The sequence below is a fragment of the Aspergillus pseudotamarii genome (assembly GCF_009193445.1).
Source record: "Aspergillus pseudotamarii strain CBS 117625 unplaced genomic scaffold BDV38scaffold_34, whole genome shotgun sequence".
Lineage (NCBI taxonomy): Eukaryota > Fungi > Ascomycota > Eurotiomycetes > Eurotiales > Aspergillaceae > Aspergillus > Aspergillus pseudotamarii.
In genome coordinates, this window is record NW_022475048.1 from 240,096 (window position 1) to 263,316 (window position 23,221).

Consider the following 23,221-nt stretch of genomic DNA (forward strand, 5'->3'; position numbering starts at 1 on the left):
AGCCTGCGTACGCATACACAATAGAGCAGTGAACGTACACTACTCCTGTTACTGGCTATGGAACCTGTAGGTCGTTCGTGTGGGTATTCTCAGGGCTATTGCTGATGTTAGTGACTAGAAACATCAAGTGGTAACTGGTCTTGGCAGCTGCCCAGCGGAAATATTGTACTTGATATTCAAGTTACTATCACCACCTGAGCTCCATGCACTATGTCTTGTCAATAAGAAATTCCACACAATTGTTGAGCCACTCCTCTACTCGAAAATTAAGATGGCTTGGCGAAAAACTCGCCCTCACGCTCCTCCCCCAATCACTCAGCTCTTACGGACGATCTTATCCAGGCCCCAGCTGGCTGCTTACATCACAAACATCCACTTGGACGGCGACACCTACCTATTAGTAGAGAAATTTCGATGGACAATTCCTAAAGTTCCGGTCTCTGACGCTGAACTAGACCAACTAATCATATTCATCAGGGGGACTGGAGTGCCCTATAGCGACCTTTGGATCCAGGAATTACGCCAAGGTACAATAGATGCATTTGTTGCTCTCCTATTAGCACAGCTCTCAAATTTAAAATATCTATACCTTGCCGGTGACTTTACTCGACAGACTGCACTAATTGGTATGGTTCTCCGATCAGCCATCTGCGAGCCCGGCAATTCTAGTCTGTCCGACTTTCGGCATCTACAAGATGTTTCTTTCCTATGCCCTAATGGCGAGGACGAAGCACGCGATCAGAAAATCAAAAATACAACAGATATCTTGCCATTTCTATATCTACCGAGTGTCCAACGCATGTCAGCCTCCGTTGAGAACCCGATTGAATTTACGTGGCCTGCAGCACACTTACCTGTCCCATCGAAACTTATATCACTTGATCTAACCACTGTCCGGGAAACATATCTCGGCAAACTGCTCGCAGTCACCCAGAACGTTGAGGCCCTTCGTTGGCAATGGTATTACGATTACGGTGTCAGAGATCGGTTCACTACGCCTATCGTCGATCTTGATCGGTTTACTGCCGCGATAAGTCATGTTCGAGGCACTCTGACAGATTTGACAGTGTCAGCCGATGTTGATATCGGAGGCAATGATCAATTCCTTCCTGGTATAAAGATACAGGGCTCGTTGCATGCGATGGTCAATTTTGACATGCTCAAAAGACTTCAAGTCCCATGGCCATTCCTGGTAGGGTTCGCGCAAGGGACAACAGAACGATGGCAGGATCTGATGCCAAGAAATATCGAATTTCTGGTGATCACGGATGACTTGAGGTACCAAAATGCTGACCTAATGGCACCAGAATGGCCTCAATGGGAGTGGGAGCATTCCACCATTCTGGGCGTGCTTCAAACATGGCTGAAAGATTGGAAAGCATACACGCCGCATCTTTGTCGTATTTCTCTAGTAATAAGTTTGTTAGATGATGAGCCCGACGACTGGCGCCCTAGGCTGAGGCACCAGCTCAGGGAGCTAAGTGCTCAAGGTGGAGTTGAACTTGAGTTGATCGACTTGACAGATTAAGATACTGGTAACTTCTAATATTTATGCCCCGTATATTAGAGCCACTTTCCAGTAGTCAAGCTGCTCAAGCATCGAAGCATCTACAATAGGACGTTTAATATAGAGCACAACTGAATATGGCCAATTTTCGGAACCCCCCTTGCCATCATCTCCAGTTCATAGCCGCTCAAACTCAATACCGACGTACATGACTGTCAATGCCCGAACTTGCATCAATCTGATGTGCTAGACCCTATACTAATCTGGCGCTCGATTTCAGCGCTCAACACATCGAACGGCCTCCAAACTCCGCTACTACTTGCTAAGCTAATTCCCAACGGCACACTTTAGTAACTACGCTTTCGCTTATGATTGTGTCTCAGTCCAGCAGCTGATACCAACAAGATTTGAAAGGTGTGAATTGTTGACCGGAATGTGCCCACAGTCATATCATGAGCCAATACCTGCTATAAAAATAACCCGTTAGGGTGTATTGCTAGTCCTATCTCGCCTAACCTTCCAATAAGCGAAGGTAGAGATTATTATTTACTTTATCTTCTAGTAAATACTCTAATTATCCTAAGACTAGGCCTGATATTTAATCGAGAAGACTGCGGCAGTAACCAGAGTCACATAATGTATAGTATATACTGTTCTATCCAGTTAAATATGACTGTGTATACTCCAAGTAGTTGTCTCGCTCTACGAGGCGATACTGAAATACTATAATATTTAATAGAATAGTAGGTATATAAGTTCTGAATACCTTTTTTTATCAAGCCGGGATTTTCATTGAGCTGGGGCGGACCCACGGACCCACACCCACTAGGCCTGTGAGCGATGAGTTCTCAAAAGAGGGTTTGTTGTATCCACTTAACCCAATGGCAGGGTAGGACTCTCACTGCACTTTTAGTTCCCAAGAGAGGATATCTATTCCTTCCCACCTATCGGGTTCTCACTGCTTATTCCGCGTATCACTGCAATTTTAGTCCCCTAGAGGATGTTGGTATGGCTGTATCGTCCAATAAAAATGCCACAACTCGTATTGACACTGGGATGGTACATCCATAGCGAGCGCGCTATTTCTGGGCGGGCTATATCGATTGGCTATGAAAGAACTATGTCGTACTTTACACATCCCCTATTGAGTGGGAATTATGGGTACTTTCATGAGCGAGCTCAACCTGCCAGATATGTGCTCAATTGTAGGTCACTGTACAGAGACTGAGGGAGGATCTGGATAAGCCTTTGACGATATCTTGTCACTATATGAAAGCTACACGCCAGAATTACTACATTATATCGGAGTGTTTAAGGAGCTGCTTGTGATTGGTCCAATGGTGACTTCACTGCAGTCTTAGGCCTCAGAAGGGGTGTTGGTATTATGTAATTCTTTGATGATAAAAGATATCGAGTGATGCCGTACTATTTGAGTCTAAGCGGCTGTAGTTAGACTTAATTAAGGGATAACTTTTGACTGTCGCACATTGAGATGTCTTTCAAAGCTGCGTCAAAAGTAATCTAGGCGTTAGATGTGAGTGGCCCTCTGTTATAGAATAGGGACCATGAAAGCCCTCTGGTAAAGAAACTATGAAATTCAAGTATAGTGATAGATAGGTGCTAAGGCCATGATGATCACTCTATCTTCGCCGTCTCTCGTGGGTTTTCTCATGCCGTTTCTTGTCATAATTTCTCGCAAACCCCTTGCCACACTCAGAGCAACGAAAGGGCTTCTCTCCGGTATGGATTCTCTGGTGATCCTCCAGGATATTCTTCCTCACGAGGCGTTTGTTGCACACAGGACATTCAAATCGGGCACTTACTGACCTCGCCCGGTTGTAAGGTGTGAACGTTTCGCCCAGATCACGCTCATCGGGATGAAATCTCTTCGTGTGTGCCGTAAGTCGGCTTTTTTCGGCAAACCCCATTCCATTCATTGCACAGGTCTCTACTGTGCAACGGTATGGTCGGTTGTGATGATCGACATGGTTATCACGGGCCATCGCATTCCTAAAACCCTCGTGGAAATAAAAGCACAGCACCTTAGGGCATCGGAAGGGGTATTCATCATAGAGTCTAGATAGAGCAACTGTATCTTCTGTGCTTAGGTCTTCCAGCAGCTTCCGGTTGCGAGCCAGCGTTTCCTTAAGCTGAGGAATGCTCACATCGTTGCGCGATTCCAAGTCTTCCCTTTGGGCGCAGCAGATATGGTTCCAGATTCTGACAAGGTTATTATAAAAGGGGTACTGTTGGAAGATTTCACAATCTATCCACGCTTGCTCCAGAATGTTGTTGTCGTACAGTGGAAAGCTTGCCCAATAGAAGCTCACGAAATGCTCAAGCTCTCGGCATATTCTTGCGACCCGGTCTTGGCTGTCGATGATATCTTCCAGGAAATCATGTTTCTTCTCTATCAATGTTCCTATATGAAGAAACCAGGCTGACACCGCATAATCCTGGAAGCCAAAATCACCGCGCAGAGCATTCTCCCGGAGGCTTTGGGCGGAAATATCAGGCCTAAAGATGTCAAGACTCAGATACCGCAGGCAGCGAAGGGCGAGGTCGCATTCCGCTGAAGATATCCGTATATTGCTTTTCTGGACTATGAACCTAGTTTCATGTTAGTGTCTGTCTTTATTAGAAGAGAGAAGAGAGATTTGTTACAGTCTGGCGGTGCTGTGGACAAGCTCGACCCGGTTGCCCTTGAGCACCTGAACCAGGGATCCACACAATTCTTGCACGTCGTCTTCTAGTCTGCGGTCCGGATTCACTTCACTCGAGCGGCCCCATGTTTTAATATCGGTGGATAGCGCCACTTGGATTTCTGTCCATTTTAGAGGCCTTTTCGAGCATACTAACCAGCCGAGCAAAAATTCTGTATATGCATATTGTTTTGAACCTAGGTCACGCGCAAGGCGCTCCATGATTCGGGCATATCTACCCAGCGGTTAGCCAAGGACTAGACAACGGACATGCAGGCGCTGGCAGAAGAGGGCCACGTACGCTTGGTCGATCTCACTGGGCAATATCGCAGCGGTGGTCTCAATACGAAAGTCTTCCTTCGTTGGTTGTTCTTTCAAGTTGTTCATGACCAGCTTAGCAAACAGGAACATCCCTGTAAAATTGTTAGAAGTCACCATATATTTCAGGATCCGCTTTCCACTTTTACCATCGGCCCTTGTACAGATAATCTGCACAACATCTTTGAGGTACTCATTGGTAAACCCAAACTTTTGGAACTCGCGCTTCCTGTGCCCACAATACTTTTGGATGTCTTGCCTGTTGTGGTCCGGTTCCAGAGCAAACATCTCAGCCTCCGGTATGGCGTTTTTGACTTCGTTCATGGGCCGACTTAAAAAAAGGACACGAAGTTTCCCTTTCGCGTAGATTTCGTTTTTCCTGACCAAGATTCTAAATATGTCAATCAAATCCTTTCTCTGCTCTTCACACTCGTCAATGCCGTCTATTACCACATTTAATCGAGATATCCTTTCACAGAACACCTCCAGAATACCACTTGCCGTGGATAGATCGGATAGCATGAGGCTACCAGAACTCTTGATCTTCGCATGGCAGTAAGGGGTCAATTCGCGGTGCTGACGCGCAAGTTGCAAGAGAATACCACGGAGCACTGCAATCGCAGAGTTTCTCGACTTCACCTTTTCCTTGCAGTAAAAGTAGCATGTGACAGACGAGGAATCCTCCAAGGAAGCCTCAATTATGACCGATGCTAAATAGGTTTTACCTGGTGTATGCATGCGTTAGAGAGTTATGTACAAGGACGCAAGGCGTATTGGGTGGTACCTGTCCCTGGACGCCCATTGATCCATAGCATAGAGTTGGACGACTGTTCCGGCTCCGGCGATAGCCATCTTTTGACCTTCTGGTTCTCCAGAATCCAGCTACCGCTACCGGGGTAAAAGCTTCGGTCACGACAGATGTTGTTGTGATCACTCTCGGTCTCGGCACCTACGACGTCTGCTACGTCTTCGACGCCTGAAACTCCTGCAGCACCTGCAATCCAGCATCTGACCTCATCGTACATCTTCTCTCGTGCCTTTTGATGCTCCTGCTTGGATAAGCGCATGTTGTTGCTTGTGCTCTCGAGGTGGTCTCGGATTTCCTGCGCATCCATTGCACTGTGTCCCGGGTGGCTGTATAAAGCCATTGTCTCATCTTCAATCATTATCCTATGGGAACCAGTTTCACGCACTATGAGATCAAATAGTGTTGTTTCGAAGTCCTTCCAGAGTGGTCGAAATACGGTTCTTAGGGCTGTGGTGCAGAAAGTCAGTATCCTTCATCAAGTAGGAATCGTGATATCCCACCTCTCCCAGAGCATAGTTTAAGCGCATTCTCATGAAACTCCAGGATAAGGGCAAATACTCTTGCCAGTACCCGTTGCAAGCCCACATGTTGCTTGAACAAGTCTCGGTAAGCGCCAAGCTTTGGCAGTTCGTTGCCAATGTTCTCGTAGGCTGCTAGGAGCGTGTCGAATAGATCCACGTTACTTTTTGCTACCTAGCGCCACATTAGACAAGAACTTAGAGAGGCCATGAGAGACTCATACCTGCAGTAAGGCCTTTACTGGGCCCCAAATAAGACACATCTCTTCGCTAGTACCTAGGATATCCTCAAGAATGGTCCCAATATGTTCAGTAGCTTGGATAAAGCGCTCGATCCGCCGAAGATTTCTCAATGAGTGCGATTGTCCCTGTTCATCCTGGATCTTCTTCAGCTCCTTTTTCAAAGCACGAAGGTCTGTGGCCTTGAAGGTGTCCAACTGCTCCTTTGGTAGGCCCTCTCTAAATTGCTTGGTGGCCCTGTGAAACATATCATTGGGTAGCCATTCGGGAACTACTTGAAGCTCTAACCGACCCCGGGAAATCATGGAATGTTGTGTAGAATATCCGGAGCTACCTATCCTTCCGTTAGTGAAAGACGGCAATTGGACGGGAGGAAATGGCCACACCATTCGGCGTTCCCGGCTGTGACGGTCGGTCGTGAGATACGTACTGCGCCAAAATCTCCTTTGCAACTGACGCAGCAACTGCGGCTGCATAGTTCTGCCATTTCTTGTTCTTATGACTGTCAGCGTAGTCACACACGCCCTTGATTATTAGACAATTGAACTTGTTCCAGACCCCAGCCCCCTCCATCTCGAACGCTATCACACCCTCTAACTCTGCATGCTCGTCCCTGTGCGCCGCTGACTTCTGAACCGTGTCCGCACTGCCGATCAGGCCAAAGTGTATTAGCGGAGTCGGGATCTCGCAGTCTGTACCTCTTTCACATAACCGAGTACGCGGGACTAATCTGCTTTCATCGCATTGAAGCTCATCGCAGGCAGCTGTTAGAGCTGCTTCGCATACTGAGTCTGGTGTCGCCGACATATTGCAGACCCCGCAGCCAACATGGTGCCGATGTATACAGTCGCGTTCAAAGAGCTTGTCCTCAGTTGCGCCGGGATACCGTGCCTCGGCATATGGGTGCTGTAACAGGGCTTTGAGGTTTTCTGTTGTTTTCTTTTGTAAATTTTTCAAGTGAAACGTTGCATTCCAACGCTGCAGCAGTCCCAAGATGTCTTCATTAGGACGCCCGTGAGAGTCCAGGATGGTGTCCTTTCTTTTGAAGCCATTGGGGTACCGGCGACCACGATCCAACTCAACAATGCTCTGGCTGATCACCACGTCGCCGAGGACAATCTCCGTGCGGCCGGTACGGGGGACTGCACCGCAGATTCCGACCAGCAAGGCAAGCTTAATTGAACTGAAGCTCATCCTGAGATAGCTAGCCGCAGTAGATGCCGATACCTTTCCCATCCCCGGTAAGGTTACGACGACCACGCTGTGCCTGCCACACCTTCCAAAATCGTAGGCATTATCGTCCCCCACAGCCCTCCCATAGGTATTAAGAGCATCATGCCAGATCTCGTCTAATGAGCAGAGAACAGCGTTTGTTTCCAGTGGTAAAGCGCAAATGATTGCAACTTCGAAGTCATGTCGACGTAAAGGACGATGTCGCTCATCCATAACGGTGTGTAGTTGAGAACATCGTCGAGGAGCGAGGAGCGCACGTTAAAGATGTTGGCAAGGCTGAACGGTTCAGCCACTGCCATGAAACGTGATATCTGATTCGTCCTGCGACCGTGCGGCACTGCGTTCGGTATCGCCTCGTATTATTATAGATTTTTATAATCACAATTGTAGTAAAGGTCCCCCAGGTCTTATGATATCGATTGGTGTTTATGTATACCCTCATATCCTTCCATTCGCAGCGATTGTCAAACTTTGATCCTGTTAGTACAGTTTATGCTCATCTTTCTCTATGTTCTACTAAATTAATACAATAGCTACTAGGTACATAGTTTACTTGAACTTCCTCATTTATTTTTCGTTGCGTCGCTTCAGGCTAGGAAGTTGAAGGGCTGGTCTGCCGATAGTCAGGTACAGATCAAGCAAATCAACAGCCCCCGTATATCACAGACGGACAGGAACTGGACGTGGCAGGCACCAGGCACACTGCACAGGTAAACTGCAGCTTAACCCCAAGCACACCGGCTTCTTTAGCGCCGAGAAGCTCCTGTACTAAAAGCCAATTGCCGCTGACTGCATTCCCGAGGTTGTACCAATCAGCCGATGCCATCTGTGCATCGACATCTAAGCCCCAGTGAGGCGCCTTTAGACACTCGGGCAAATAGTGAGCTCAGCATGCTTGGAGTAATCATACGAGAATACGATGACAACTCTTCTATTGCACCGCCCCCCTTGCGATCCGCCACTGTCTGTTGCCTGAGGGTAAAATCCTCCTGCCTGCACAGCCACAGCCACCCTAACATATCCCGGTCATGCTTACTGTTTATCCTGGTGTGAGTCTAAACACTAATCCATTCTGTTTCCCAACCGCATACAATTTCTACGTTGAAAATTATGGTTCAAATAGAGATCACGTTTTTTTTTCCACTCCGTCTGACTAATTGCAACAGGTGAGACCCACAAAAAAAACTATGTGGAGAAGTCGATTAGCTGTCATCATCGACAGGGGGGTTGATCGATCTTCATTCTTCCTCCTAACCATAAGATTTCTACCCAAACCTAGAGATTAAAGAAAACTGCCTATCATGGATCGTATTCGCGAGGCAAGCACTGCCTTAACCCTCAACAATCAACATAAACTAACCCTAACTCACAGAAAATGAGAACCCTCCAGACGGAGGCCGACACAGCGCAATCCGAAGTGGAAAAGCTCACGGCAAAAATTCAAGAACTCGAGCAGGATAATCAGAGCAAGGATGAAGAGATTGCGACGCTCTCAACCCGCCACCAAGTGCTCGAGGAACAGGTTGAAGAGACTGAGAAGCTAGTCCGCGAGGTAAAAAGACTGTATGTGTCGTTCAATCCATTGGATACTGATGGAATTCCCCCCCGCTGACGAGACTAGATTCAACGAGGATGATATCCAGGCCGGTCATTATGAGCGTCGTGCCCAAGCGCTTCAGGCCGATTGCGACCAGTGGGAGGCCAAGTATAAAGACATGGCCGCCAAACATGCCGAGCTTCAGAAGAACCTCGATAGCTTGCTTGGCGAGATGGGCGACGTATAAGCATAGGCCATTTTGTACTATAAAAGAATCAATTACTATTTTCAATCTCCCAGGGAAATCCTGTAGCAACTGGTATTTCCAATTCGAATACCTCCAGTCCGCCACTTCTTGGGAAGCTCCTATTGCCCAAAAAGTGACCTCATTGGGAAGTCTTCTAGCATCAGAAAAACAGCGAATCACTCCTGTGCTAGATATATCACATATGGAGGTATGATAGTACAATAATCCAGTTTGGCACCGCGGAGTCTGAGATTCAGGCTAGTAAAATGCAAAATCTTAGATTTTGGTAAATAGAGTAGATACTATAAGACTTGTGTATACATGTTATCCGACTTCAATGTTTGCTTTCCCGCTTTATGTTACTAGTGCTGATCACTCCCCACCGGCCGATTGTGTCTCCCAAGGGTTTCCCGAACGGACACTGAACCAGACACTGGAGGCTACACTGCACTTTTAGTCGCTTTGAGAAAGTTTTGCCTTAAAGTAGCCTCGTCTAGAGTGGACTTAGCCTATGTAAACAGCGACGGTGGCTAAGCAACACTACAGATTCAGTCCCTCTGAGAGATGGCTAGCTTAACATAGCCTTGTCTTGGTATACATGGCCCGCATCTTTTGGGTATACCCGAAAGATTTGCCACTGTACTGCACTTTTAGTTCCTGCGAGAGATTACTAGCTCAACATAGTCTTGTCGCGGTATATACGTGGCCTGCATTATTTGTATATTCCCTGAGCCCTGCCTGTATACCCGCAAAGCTCGCGAACAGCCCCACACTACACTGCACTTTAGTCCGCGAGAGATTACCAACTCGAAGAGCCTCGTATAGGTACACATTTAGTACTCTACATCATTCGTCAGCAGACCGCCAACAGCCACTTGAAAAAGATGAGCTTGTGATCAAACCGACGCTAAAATTTGCCACTGTACTGCACTTTAAGCCCCTCCGAGGGGTTGTCTGCCCAAGCGTCATTCCTATTACCCAACCCTCTCCACTGCAATCTTAGTGTAAAGGCGGGAGTTGTTGTACGCCGGCTTGAATATCCGCCAACGGGAAACGGTATAGGATTGCCCGCTGACTGAGTGGCTGCATTTGCTGACTACTGCACTGTAAACTTAGTATTTGCTTCATCCTCTCCGTAAAATACGAAGAAGACAAAAGACAACCTTCCAAAGTATGTGTCTACATGCACAGAGACTTGCCTTGAGGCCAAAATACACTGTGAGATAGAAGATCGATTTCAGATACACAACCACTTCAAGTAGATTTCATTTGCTCCCTTCAAAGCCTGTTCTCTAAACTACCAACATGGCATTTGTTCAGCAAACACTTAGGTACATTGGTTTATTAGCTGTCTCCCTAAGCGGACTTGGACAGAAGTGCGCACTGCAATTTTAGCCCCTGTGAGTGGTTATACCAGGTACGCTTCTACCAATCGAAATATATACCTGTCTAAGCCACCCAGACCAAACATGGATCTGAGCTGTAAGTGGCCACACTGCAATTTTAGTTCCCCAGAGGCATTGTATGCTGGATAAATCATTATAAGCATTATCAGGGTCAGTATTGTGTATAGAGGACAAGTTTCCTCTTAATAATTATTCTATCACTCCCCAGGTCTCAGCCCTAGTCTTGCCTCAGGCAACAGACGAAGGAAATTAGACAAAGAGTGAGTTACATTACCCTCTCAGTTCCAGTACAAAGAAAACCTCTATCCACTTTCTAAGTCAATCATAAAAGAAGTACCTCGTAAGATTACTACCAAGAAATGCTGAACAATGACTCGGGAAATTACGTCCAACACCAAGTGTGCCACTTTGTTCTACTGCAATCTAGTGTTTTAAGTTCCCAACTTACACTGCACTTTTATACCCCCTCTGAGGTATACCATTCTCGGTATTGCCCACTGAACAGAATAGATACTTAAGGTTAAGGCCACCACTTCCAGCACCAGAATATATTATCGTACAGTAGAGCCCCACTACAAAAAATTGTAACAATTGTCAATATACTACAAACTTAGCGCCCCTAAAGCACCGTGATAAACTATCTCTACTGGCAATGTATAGTCCAAGCCACTGTGTCTGGTCCGAGCACAACACTGCACTGTTAGTTCCCCCGAGGTATCATCCCCTGCCATTCTCAGTCAGGGTAGGAGTCTACCGATCCAATTCCCGGAGGATAGCACGTCTGCAGTCTCTACTGTTGGATGCCAGTGCCACGTCTAGTTGGAAACACTGCAATTTTAGTTCCCACGAGTACTTGGTAGCATGCCGGGTACTCAGTATGCAATATTCTTCCACAAATCGGAATAACTTTGTATCTCCCGCTATCTAGTAGTACTGTGTAGGTTACCCCAGATCAGGTATAGTCTTCTTACACTGTACTGCAATTTTAGTTCCCATGAGTGCTGCGTAGGTCGCCCAGATCAGGTATGGTCTTCTTACATTGTACTGCAATTTTAGTGCCCCGGGGGGGGGATTATCAGCCTGCTTACCTAAACCCCCAATCCTCTAACTAACTACTAATTAAACGAATGCGAGGTCGGTTACGGTAGTGAGTGCGAAGTCAACGTCGCTTGTATTACTTTTTACTTCAGTAGTGAGAATGGAATAATACTATGAATTTTAGTTGCGAAATATTATGATTCCACGCGTACCTCCTTTCTAAACCGTTACTTTCAAATACTTATGGAGCATATTCGAATAGAATGGCAGAACGGGTAATCAATGAATATCATACTCGAAAATTAAATCAACTAACTTACCCTCGTATCTTGACGCCACTATGTTGCACTTCTAGGCCCTGGGGATTTTTTTTTTTTTTTTTTGCTTGCTTTCTTTCTTTCTTTCTGGGTGTTTCAAATCCATATTATGTGCTTACTGTACTCAGTTCTGATGATAGTGCATGATTATCCGGCAGTCAGAGCTGGTTATTGGGTTATCAGGTCATGAGATATTTATGTAGGTGTTGTTGATAGATAGTACCCTACACTATATCATAGTTTCGGTCGTTATGCGCGAGGGGGTATTTATTTACTTCGAGTGATATTTCCATAGTGTGACTGACAAAATTCCCAATCCAAAGAGTCCAACAAATTACCATCATTACGGCGTGGGATAGCGTTAAGATAAAAGTGGATGGTTCCGACAACCATGGACCTAGCTAGTGACCTCTACCAGAGGTCCTGAGCGTAAGCTTGAGTAAAGTCTATTATCAGGAAGCTTCTTGTGATCTAACCCTAAGCTTCTGAGCGGACGGGATCCTTGGCATTTACACGGTCGACTTGCCCCATAGTTTATTTGAACGGAGGAGACTGGTTCATTCTCCCTACAGCCCTCCTTGGGCTCATCTGTAACAGTTTTATACGGAAAATCACGAGTCCCCCTCATCAGCCGCGTTACTTTTCCAATTCAGACAGGTGAGTTTTACCGCCGTTGATCGCCGTCTACTGGAGGGTCGGCGACCCATAAAATAGCAGTACGCCACCCCCAGATCCTCAATTGTCGGGGTAAGGTAGCCGAGGATCGGTTGTGACAACTCATATATCTGAAGCTCCATCGGACAATTGACGGTGGGGTTCTATTTGAAAGAGAGCGGTGGGTGGCAACTGTGCCCTGTAGCCTGGGGGTGATTTCTGTCGCGTCGATCAGGACTCAAAGGCAAGCGATGCGAGAATCATCACTCGGCCCCATGTGAAAAACGGTTCGGATCGCTTTTATCTAATATGTAGTGAGGTCAGTCAACAAATCGTGAGCATACGTCACACTCTATAAGCAGGTTGTTATCCTGGAATATCCTCGGTTGCGATGACCTCAAGGCCCACCTGTGGGTACTGCTGCAGAGGAACAAGGAACCCCAGAGTGCCAGGCCGATAGCCCCAGCGAGAGACAAGCAAAATTGGTAAACTAACACTGCGTTTGCATCCGTGTTGACCCGGGGTCTGCTAAAATGGCAAAGCCCGGTCCCCCAATCCACCCGTAGATTTCTTGAGTTCATTTCCGACGGTGAACCATGCGCCTGTTTTCAGGGCGAGGCCATCCCGGCGATCGACATTGATCTTCTTTTCCAGAGACCGAATGTCCACAGCAACCCGCAGGTGGCATTGGAGGACAGACAATCGCTGTCTCAGAGGAATATTCTACGGAATCGGGAAACTTTCCTGACTGTTGACACCCAGTTGGCAACATTTGAGGAACGGTGAAGTCCGGGACGATCGGATGGGGAAACCCGCCTTGCCGCCCGAAGCGGAAGGCAAAAAAAGGAAGATCCTCACGATCCTGAAGATCACTGCGGGTTGATGACGGTATGAGGTTCAGAGAACCAGATTTTTTCGTCAGGGCAAGGTTGCGGGGCCGGCCTGATCGGAAGACCTTCCATGGCGACGAACGATGGTCTTCTGCAATGGCAGTCGAGATAGTTGATAGGCCGAACTAATGCAGACAGAACCCCTTCGAGGCTTCAAGACCCCAGCGAGCAAGACGGAAAAAAGAGAAAACCTTCCTCCTTAAGCCGAGCCCACATCCGACGAGCATCCACCAGAGATCTCAGTGAAAGCCGAAGAAAAGTCTATTCGGTCCCGTTTGGATAGGGCTTAATGCCAAGTTATTGGCGTGGAAACCTAAACGGGTAGTTGACACGTGCGGATGCCCTCGGGAGTTGCTTCATCCTCAGGCAACTCAGCCGAGTCCATGGTCAACAAAACCTTCCCTGTTCCCCCGAGTCGTGTGAAGATCATACCCAAGTCTTGTGCTCTTTTTCTGGAGGACATTCCCCACAAAAAAAAAATAAGTTCAAAAAAAGGAAAATTCAAAACTCTGTGAAGAATTTTTATTTTGTACCTTCTCCGTGCCAACTTCGACTTCTCCATCTATTCGACCATATGTTTCAACTAATCTATACAGGTGGTGACTGGTTTATCCAACGGTTGACCAGTGGGTAAAAAAGAACGATGCTCCAACGCAAGAGAAATCAAAACATAAAAGGATATCATTATTCACTCTTGGTCTCATGCAAACGCAAGATCCAAACCCAGACTAATCAGGCAAATTATCGCAAAAGGTACATATACAGTGGTATCATCAAATCATCGAAACAAGCATCCAAGGCAATCGCAGAAGTGAAAGATAGCTTGGCATCACCCCCGAGGGTGGACGCGGCCATGGGCGTTTGGGTCGGTCCGAAAAGATATCATCCAGACGCATGGCCGGGTGAGGTGCTTGCCGGTCCTTGACCGACATGAAGCCGCATCTCTCGTGGCATGTGTGACCATCAGTTATGGTCGACGCAGGGGCAGCGCAGAGCCCGCGGCAACAACACCCAAGTAGGATTTACTTGGGACTTGACAGAGCTGAAGACTGAAATAACGGCAGTCCTGGCGAGATCAAGGAACCCCGACCTTAGCTTGCTCATCCCAGCCCCACTCCCGCAACAATTGCTTTACGCGATACTCAGTGGCCCAGCCAAGGTCAAACTCTATGCCACGCAGCAGATGCAAAACCATCTCACGTTCGCGAGGCTCGGTGAGACATTGACCGCTAACGAACAATGGCTGGAGAGAGTTGATCCGGACCGAGCCTTCCGGGTGACCCATCGAGATACCTACGATTTCACGACTATGAAATCGGATCTCACTCTCGATGGAACGATACGAATTAAGCCGGTTGGTGATCGTACTCCGTCTACTAGTCGACTCATGCGGTTTGTTGATCAAAAGCAAAATACGGGCCATGTGATAATGCTGCATAGCTGACGAGCATACGGGAATGCTGTACCAGATCTCAGACAAAGCAGATCCGTCCCCGTCACCATCGCCATCTTTCTGCAAAGGGTGCTCCAGCCGCGCGCAGGGCCGGAAGGTATCAGGGAGACCGTTGTACCAAACATCCAGCTCGGTTTCCAGGCGATACCACCGCTCGAGTAAAACCTGCTGCGAAATCCCCAGAGGCCCGGTATTGACGGGACCGCTCGCCAACTGCAGATTGTCCCCCGAGCTGATGAAATTAATGATCTTGGAAAGAATCCATATGAGGCCATTCCCGATGAGGTCTTCCTTCATGACGTCATCACCTTCAGGATAACCCGCGGCGTTGGAATTACTAGGAATTATGAAGCCCATGTTATCTATCTGAAGACCAGCTTCAGTCCAAAGTACCAGGTCATCGGTATTGAGCCTGGTGTTACACTCATTGATGACTACAGTACGCGGGTTAGAGTCTAGACGTCACCAAGATCGCTCGAAAGGCATCCGGGATACACTTACAGGCCGCCAGGTAATCTTGCCGGGCAAAGTTCCAAAAGGTGGCCCTTCGGGCTTTGGAAAGACCAGCTCTCTTCAACGGCTGCGGCAGCGCTTCTCCCGGTGAAGGGTGTTGCTCAAGGGGCATCATGCCAACCTCTGCCACATCCAACAAAGATTTCACTCCACTCAGGTGTCGATTCCATGCTGGGCCAGTGGCATCCAGGAATTCATATACAGACAAGATGGCTGTTGCGGCAAGGACTTCATCCGAGTGGACCCCATTTGAAAATCGACTCTCCGAGTAACGCCTTCGGCGCTTTCGCGGGTTATTGGGGTCGTTACTCTCCGATAGTTCGGCCGCCTGCCACTGGCCAAATGCCTCGGGGGTGCTGAGTGGCGCGGGGCCTTTGTCGGGCTGCAACTCCTTCATTAGCAGCTGAATGGCTTTTTCATAATACTTCGCGCCATGCCAGATCCAGTCTACGTTCTTCGCATCCGGTCCCCGTCGCATGAGGGACTGAGTGGAGGCAAATTCACCGGCAGGGGGCCGCGCGCCTTTGACCCGGCCCAACTGCTTCGCGGCGTACGCACAAGCGGCGTATCGCAGCAGGGGATTGGACCGTGCTTTGGCCGGCACGTATGATGCGAAATATGTCCCAAGGTCAAACAAATCCATCCTATCGCCACATATTAATGGTCTGACACAGCATCAAGCGAATCCACAGAACTTACCAGAGCCCCGGCGACTCGGAGAAATGCCTCAATAGAAACATGATTTCACGGTCGGTCTCCACCGGTATGTCCGGCTTGGATTCAACAGTGCCCCCACCTCGCGACGCTACCGATCTTGCGGTTAGTGAAGAGCTTCTACGTGCCGTTGCATACTGCAGATTAGGGTCCGTCTGCGGAGAAAGAGATTGAGAGGGATTAAGAAGGAAGTTGATATTATTATTGGTGCTGTTCGAGGGCGAAATCGAAACCGGTGGAGATGGTTGACCGGGTATCGCATTACATGTCGGGTTCGGCGAAGGGCCAGTTGTCACCGTGGCTGGAACCGCATTAAACGCTACGCCACTGTCGGGGGTGGCTAAAGGCTGTTGGTCCATATTCAAAGAGGTATACGGGAGTTGGTCGTGGGCCGCTGCCGCCGATAGCGCTTTCAAACCCTGGGTCTCTCCGTCCAAAGATATGGCCCGCTGAGCGTTCCAGTCTCGGTTCTGTGCATTCGCGGCGAGGAGAGCCGCTTCCGACTCTCCCAAGGCGGCTTCGAGGTCTTCCACATACGGATCGGAGTTGTCGACAAAGATAACTGCCGAGGTAAGTCCATCAGTCAAACCGTCTCTCACAGACATCACCGTGCGTGTATCACTGCAGGGCTATGCCAATCGCTTTCCCGGGGAGGTGTGCCCGTACCATGTTTCGGGATATCCAACCATACACTATCTTCATCAAAAGTGTTCTTGTACGAGTAGAACCCTTTCAACGTGCCCCGTGCACCGGTGGGATCATTCGGGTCCTTATTCATCGAGGCATTTTGCTGATGGCGGAAAACGATCCCTTCGCTGGGGCGGCATTCTCTGCCGCCTTTGCGACACTGCGAACACTCGGGCTTTTGCTCATCACCTATCCATCACTTGGTCTTAGTCCTTCGCATTCCATGATCGTAACCGCTCCGGGAAGAAAGCGCGAACAACGTACACTTGAGTTTCCGAGTACGACACGTTAAGCTGCATGACACGGAGCGGACAAGTCAGTTACTGATCAGCTTTTTCCTTACTCATGACGAACCGCAGACAGATGACGGGGGAAAAGAAATAATTTCTTTGCGTAGACATAGGCATGTTGTAGATAGATATTGTATTGGTATAATCTATATCTTTTTCTTTTTCTTTTTTTTTTTTTTCTTCTTGTTTATTATAGACAAAGCTTGGGGAGGGAGCCACGTACCAGCCTGTGCGGGATCGCATACCGGATGGTAACGTCGACGGTGAAGGTGCCGCATCCGAATAGCGGGTGTGGACCAACAATATAACCGGGGCGAAGATAGATTGATAGTCGAAGGAGATTCACTAGTCCCAAATCGAAACTCACTGAGCAGATACTAATTTTGGAAAGGGGGATGTCAAAGGGGATATGAAAGGGGGAGTTCAGGCGAGGGAAGGTTGAAGAGAGGAACGGGAAGAATGTAGGTAGTAATCGACAATCGGCAATGATCGAAGGTGAACCTTCGCCCAAGAAAGGAGATCCGTTCCGTAATATTTTTCCCCCATTTGCGACTTGGCGACAAGCGAAGCGGAAAAGGGCAAGAAAAAAAAAAAAAAAAAAAAAAAAAAAAAGGAAAAACGAAAAAAGACACGATCAAAAGAGAAAGCGGGGAATGGAAATTCGGAGCCACTGAGGCCCCCCAAATGGAGTCTCACTAGGCAGGAAACCGTCTAGACCGGATCCTCATCGGCGATTCACATTGGCAGGGAGGTCGGAGTTTGTATTTCTCCGGCGTTGGTAGTGTGGTCGCTGCGTCCTTGCGGGGGAGAGAAGTTGAGGGGGAAAATGCAGGAGTTGGGGTTTTTGGGACCTGGGGATGAGAGCTGAGCTTTACCATACCGAGTACGGTAAATACGTCCATTAGTCAAGTAGTAGTACGGACTTCCGTCGTCTGTACGATCCATCCCACCCGGATGTACATCTAAGATCAGATACATCTAATATTGAATCGATCGGCAATGCTTTCCTTTCGAAATTGGCTGTCAATGAAAAATTCAATTCAAAACCAGAACCTCCCCACGTCCCCTCTCCACCGCTGCCGTAATTTCCCTTCAATCTTGTTCCATTTTGGCATGTTCCCTTCCCAGCGATCATTCCATAGTGGATACAGTCCGAGGAATTTCTCAATGGGTGAAGCGCTAACTCCCCGTCCACTGACAAGCGCGAATGACGCCCCAAACGATGCCACGATACCCAAACCACGGATAGTTCCATCCGTGCCCCGTCCTCTTAGTCGGTTCCGTTTCTCTTTTAGTTCCTCGTTACTTCCTTCGTCCTCTGTACTAGTAAATCCCTCCCCAACACCCGCCACAGCTCATTCGATCCCCTCTGCACCATGACCTCACGATCAGCGTGTTCACGCGATGCCATAGTGGATTAAAAACGTCCAAATCAGATCACGGACCAGTGTCATTGGTCCAGCGAGATGGCTGTGTGTCCTTTCAACTGTTCTTCCGCCAATCTCAGCCCACGCTAGATCCAACAATCCGAGGCGGGCTCCACTTTTTTACTTAACTTAGTCTCTCCAGCTGTCTCGGAGAAAATCAGCGAACCCAGCGTGCCAATGGCCAGGGTGGATACCGGAACCAACCCTCTCGATTTGCAGCAAACGAGCATGATTGTCATTACCGCGATCTCGCGCGGGAGCTATGTACATGGCCTCCTGGTATCCCCCCGGCGGGTACCCCAGGGAAAGACTATAGTACAAACATCAACAACAAGGGAGTTCATGAAAGAAATGACGCGGCCGACCACGGATTATATAGACAAGTCCGGGTCGGGTCAAAGGTAGAGCATACACGAGAGGATGCCGAAGCACCTCAAGGCAAAAAGAAGTGAACAGCGCATCATCCGGGATAAGCCCGGAGAGAAATGGAAAACTAAAATAGTAGAGATGCAAAGCATAAAACGAATTAAATGTACGGGTATAAGACGGTTTTCTGCCCAAGAACGCCGGTCTGAGTGGTCAAAAAGAAGTCCAGTTTAGATGCGATGCGAGGGACGGATCGGCACGCAGGCGTTCAGATCGCCGGTGTGCCCGGGTTCGGTGCCTTCAGAGTGCTGAACAGGTACTCCGGAGGCAGCCGCCGCATGCTGGAAGGCCGATCGGTCCCGTACGCCTGTGGTCCCGGCATGTAGCCCTGACGACGCCGCTGGATCTTATTAAAGATCACCCCGGCAATGACAATCAAGAACACAGCGCCAAGTGCACAGCAGAATGAGATTAAGACTACAATCCCGTTGGAGTGGTGTTTCCCAACTGCACCAGTTAGTATTCGCAAGCACCTAATTGTCTAAATGAGTAAGAAAAGGAAAGGCTTACCTTCGCTGCTGTAAGGGTTATCATTCTCGTAGAATAGCTGAGCCATGCTGCCTGGTTGGCCATCCGCATTCGAGCTAAGCATGAATGGGGTCAACTCGGTTCCGTTGAAGAGTGCTGCGGACGCATTCCCAAAGTTAGGGATCACTAATTGGCCGGTGACGAGGAGAGCCTGGTCATTGTGTAGAACATCAACAGCAGAATGATCCTTCGTGAGGGAAAGCACTTCAAGGTTACGAATCGTGGTACCACGATCAAAGAGATCTCCAGGATATTGGAATTTTGATCCGGCATAGTTGGCAAGGTAACTGGAGCCGTTCGTGGAAACCCCTGCCAGCCAGAAGGTGGACACGTCCACACTAGCAGGGGTGAAAGCAGTCACGGTTCCCGGAAGATCAGATGCAATGGTCCAAGAATCCCAGGTCTGCTTCTTCGGGTCATACGTTGCAATCGCGGAGGTATTCCCGTCGACGGTGAGGTTGCCGATTGCCAGCAGTTTCTTATTGGATACCCACTTCAGTGCCAACACGGTACCAGATAGTACACCAGGTCTGTTCCATTGTTGGTCGGTGGCGTCCCAAAAACAGACGCCCGGGCACGGAAGGGCTCCGGCCTTCTCGAACTGGCCGCCGAAATAGATCTCGTCCGAGTCAGGACGAGCGGCGATTGAATAAACGGTCGCTGCATCGCCTGTAAATCGTGGAGGCTGTTTCTGAGCGATGGTCCCATTCTCAAGGTCATATACGACAAACCCATTCAAAATATAGTCTTCGAAAGTGCCAGAGACATTTCCGCCAGCGTACAGTTTGTCTTTCCAGGACGTTAAGGCCAAAAACGTAGAGTTGTTGTCAATATCAGTTCCCAAACCCTTGACGGTACCCGCCTTGCCGTCGAGCAGGGCAAGATTCTTCACAGAAGATCCATCAGTGCCCGTAGTTGTAAAGTGACCTCCTACAATGGTGAGGTTGCGGTTGGACTTCGTGTCATAAATCCCAGTGTAAGTCTCGCCAGTGAAATTGGCGTTCGCGAACAGCGGCTTGATGGTCAACGGACCGTCATGGAGGAGGGCCGCAGCACCTGCTGCGGCAATCCCCGCCGAGGAGAGAGTCCCGGCAATAACAGTACTGTTATCCACCTTAGTGCAAGCTGACAACTGGCCAGAGAAGGCCATCTGGGTGACGTTCAGATTCTGTAGCCAGTTCTTCTTCGACGGAACCCAAATTGCGAAGCCGGTAACGTTAACCAAGGTATTGTCGTCGAAAGCGAGCAACTGATCGAAATCGCCGCTCACACCGATGGTCGTCTCGTTGATTTCCGTGGAGACGTTGAGCGTAAGTGGGATGACCTTGTGCACAGGCCCATTGACACCTCCTCCCAGCGCGGTCCAAGTCTTAGAGCCGAAAGAATAAGCTGCGACATATTTCAAATCGCTATTGCTACGGTCAGAAGTATCGGTGAAGTTGCCACCAACATAGAGAACATCATCCAATACCGTCATCGAAGACACTTCCGAGTTCAAACCACCTTGTTGTAAGCCTGTCGCGTTTGTCTCGCCCTTCAGGGACAGGATGTTCATAATCCCCGAGCTCGAGAAGTTTCCACCAGCATACATCACGCCCTCATGGATAGCCAAGCTTCGTACGGTGGCATTCTCGTCCAATTGAAGCCCAGCTCGGTTAACCGCAGACTCGGTAAAATTGGAACTGGTAGTTTTCGCGGCAAGGTCAAAGTCATACAATCCGTTCAGCTCCCCATCTAGCCCATCGGATGCCCGGATGAGCGCAAACCGGACCCTGGAGGCGACAATGGTCACATCACCCTGGCCTGCTACCGGAGTTAAGGTTACGCTGGGCCGGAAAGAGCCATCACTGGAATCCACATGTCCGGTGTAGAGGGTGTCATATTTGTCGTTCAAGTTTGTCTGATGGATCGTCTTTTGGATAGGCTCTGCCGATTGGCTGTTGCTTTTGAGGGTGGCGGTTACGTTGACCACACCGCGCGAGCCACAAGTGCCGTCCTGTGTGCATCCGGGAGTGTAAACAACAACGGAATAGTTTCCTGACTGTTTGACGTCCGGCTCGAACACAACAGACGTATCAGATGCAGTAGAGTCGGTGATACTCGCCGTCAGATAGTCGGATTGGCTCTGACCCGATTCAGTCGTAGTCCAAGACCCTGTCCGTGTCGCCTTAGATGGGTATTTGAGGTCCGCACATGTAGGTTCGTTGAAATCATCGATCGCATAGGCGAAAATATCTTGATGACGTATTAGCAATCAGAACTTCGACAGGATCAAGTGCAATCAATCAACGTACCGTTCTGCACAAGCTGTATTCCATTGAGACCAGCGCCATCTCCGTACCAGGACTTGATTTCTAACTGGAATCCCTTCATGCCAACACTGTTCACGAATTCAAATTCCCGATATTTCTCGTCAGTACTATTAGAGAGTGAGCAGTCCTGGTCGCAGTAAACATCTTTCGCAGTATCTGGGTCGGTATAGGTCAGGTTCATAATGCCATTGTCCGGTAACCTTCTGAGCAAAAAGGTCTTGGTGCCTCTTCCCTCTAAGTGGGTGTTGTATATGCGGATCTTTGTGGGGTTGTATCCGAACCGCATGTCGGCACGCCAGAAACCGGGGGAGTTGTCCTCTAACAGCCATGTTTTCCCTTCACCATCTTCTCCGCTCGTCTGGCAGATGATGTTTCGAGGATCACTGTAGCCACTTCTGCTGGAGACCGCGTCAGAGGAAATTGTAGCGTTTTGAAGGTTGACGATTTGCTGGTTTTTCTTGGATGATGTCGAGTTGCCAATGCCGTCGAAGGAGCCGCCGAAAATAACATGATCGTCGCTCTTCAAGATCGAGGTAACGGGACCGTTGAATCCACCAAAGACCAAGCTCGTCCAGCCTTCATTGCCAACCCACGCCACAGCATTCGATGTATTTCCGTATTTGAAATCCCCGCCAACATACACGCTATTCGTATCCTTGTCGCACAGTACGGCAGAAACAGACCCCGACAGACCGGGCAAAGCCGTCACTTTCTTCGTCTCGGGGTCAAACAATGCTGCGCCTTGGGTTTCTACGCCCCCGAGGCTGGTAAAATTTCCGCCGACAAAGATCCCCGCGTACGTTCCATCCTTTTGCGTGAACGGGCACATTGCACGAATATAAGCATCGGAAGTTGACAGCGTCGTTAGGATGCCATCCGGGAGCGGCGTCAGGATGGATTGGGAGCCATTGTTCACCGAGGCCGTCTCCGACTGTTCCTTGTACGAGTAAAACGAGACCGCATCGAAGTCTCCAGTGAGGGCGACCCGTCCTAGGGGGCTCAGTTCCAAATCAGGTTGGGCGACCGGTGTAAATGATAGCCCCGAGGCGGGGGACAGTTGGAGTAGAGAGCCCAAGTAGAGGGCTGTCGACAAGCCAGCCGTCGCAGGCCTAAACAGTGAGGGGTTCCTCATTGTCCAGGAGCGCGACGACAGGCCGCACTGTAGAGGGCCGCTAGATGGGTCGGGTTTTTGAGTTGTCCTTGCCCAACAATGATGGTGAAAAGAGGGGGAGTAAGCAGAACGATCGGCCGATAGTAAATGGTTCTATTTTTAAGGAGTTCGATGTATCAACACGAGGCACGCGAATAATGCTAGAAAAGGAGTCAAGAAAGGAATGTGGTCTGAGAACACCGAAAAACCAATAACATCAAGAAAACAAACAGGGGGGTTGTAATGAACGAATGAAGCTCTCCGTTTTGATTTTAAAACGGGAGAGGTTCAGGAATGGGCAGGGCA

The 23,221-nt window shown here is 48.8% G+C and overlaps 5 protein-coding genes across 5 annotated transcripts; 2 read left to right on the forward strand and 3 right to left on the reverse strand.

Moving 5' to 3' along the window:
* Positions 1-57: 57 nt before the first annotated feature.
* BDV38DRAFT_293903 (uncharacterized protein) lies at positions 58-1,528 on the forward strand (the record flags this gene model as incomplete). The annotated part of the gene is made up of 2 exons (XM_032062371.1): positions 58-66; positions 119-1,528. The coding sequence occupies 2 exons, from the start codon at positions 58-60 to the stop codon at positions 1,526-1,528; spliced, it is 1,419 nt and encodes a 472-aa protein (XP_031912550.1).
* Positions 1,529-3,147: 1,619 nt separating this feature from the next.
* Positions 3,148-7,287, reverse strand: BDV38DRAFT_272074 (uncharacterized protein; the record flags this gene model as incomplete). The annotated part of the gene is made up of 8 exons (XM_032057426.1): positions 3,148-4,117; positions 4,172-4,444; positions 4,511-4,622; positions 4,677-5,252; positions 5,414-5,782; positions 5,836-6,028; positions 6,078-6,427; positions 6,480-7,287. The coding sequence occupies 8 exons, from the start codon at positions 7,285-7,287 to the stop codon at positions 3,148-3,150; spliced, it is 3,651 nt and encodes a 1,216-aa protein (XP_031912551.1).
* A 1,115-nt stretch (positions 7,288-8,402) lies between these two features.
* Positions 8,403-9,170, forward strand: BDV38DRAFT_249614 (uncharacterized protein). The gene is made up of 3 exons (XM_032054865.1): positions 8,403-8,645; positions 8,699-8,889; positions 8,948-9,170. Exons 1-3 carry the CDS (start codon positions 8,628-8,630, stop codon positions 9,108-9,110), a joined length of 372 nt encoding a protein of 123 aa, XP_031912552.1. The 5' UTR covers positions 8,403-8,627; the 3' UTR covers positions 9,111-9,170.
* Positions 9,171-13,812: 4,642 nt separating this feature from the next.
* On the reverse strand, positions 13,813-17,186 carry BDV38DRAFT_249619 (uncharacterized protein). Its single transcript, XM_032054866.1, has 5 exons — positions 17,047-17,186; positions 16,762-16,971; positions 16,081-16,657; positions 15,370-16,025; positions 13,813-15,302 (listed from the first exon to the last, which is right to left on the reverse strand). Exons 2-5 carry the CDS (start codon positions 16,871-16,873, stop codon positions 14,491-14,493), a joined length of 2,157 nt encoding a protein of 718 aa, XP_031912553.1. The 5' UTR covers positions 16,874-16,971; positions 17,047-17,186; the 3' UTR covers positions 13,813-14,490.
* A 1,832-nt stretch (positions 17,187-19,018) lies between these two features.
* BDV38DRAFT_112670 (putative cellular morphogenesis protein (Rax2)) lies at positions 19,019-23,093 on the reverse strand. Its single transcript, XM_032050994.1, has 3 exons — positions 21,748-23,093; positions 19,436-21,688; positions 19,019-19,372 (listed from the first exon to the last, which is right to left on the reverse strand). Exons 1-3 carry the CDS (start codon positions 22,895-22,897, stop codon positions 19,134-19,136), a joined length of 3,642 nt encoding a protein of 1,213 aa, XP_031912554.1. The 5' UTR covers positions 22,898-23,093; the 3' UTR covers positions 19,019-19,133.
* Between the last annotated feature and the right edge of the window lie 128 nt (positions 23,094-23,221).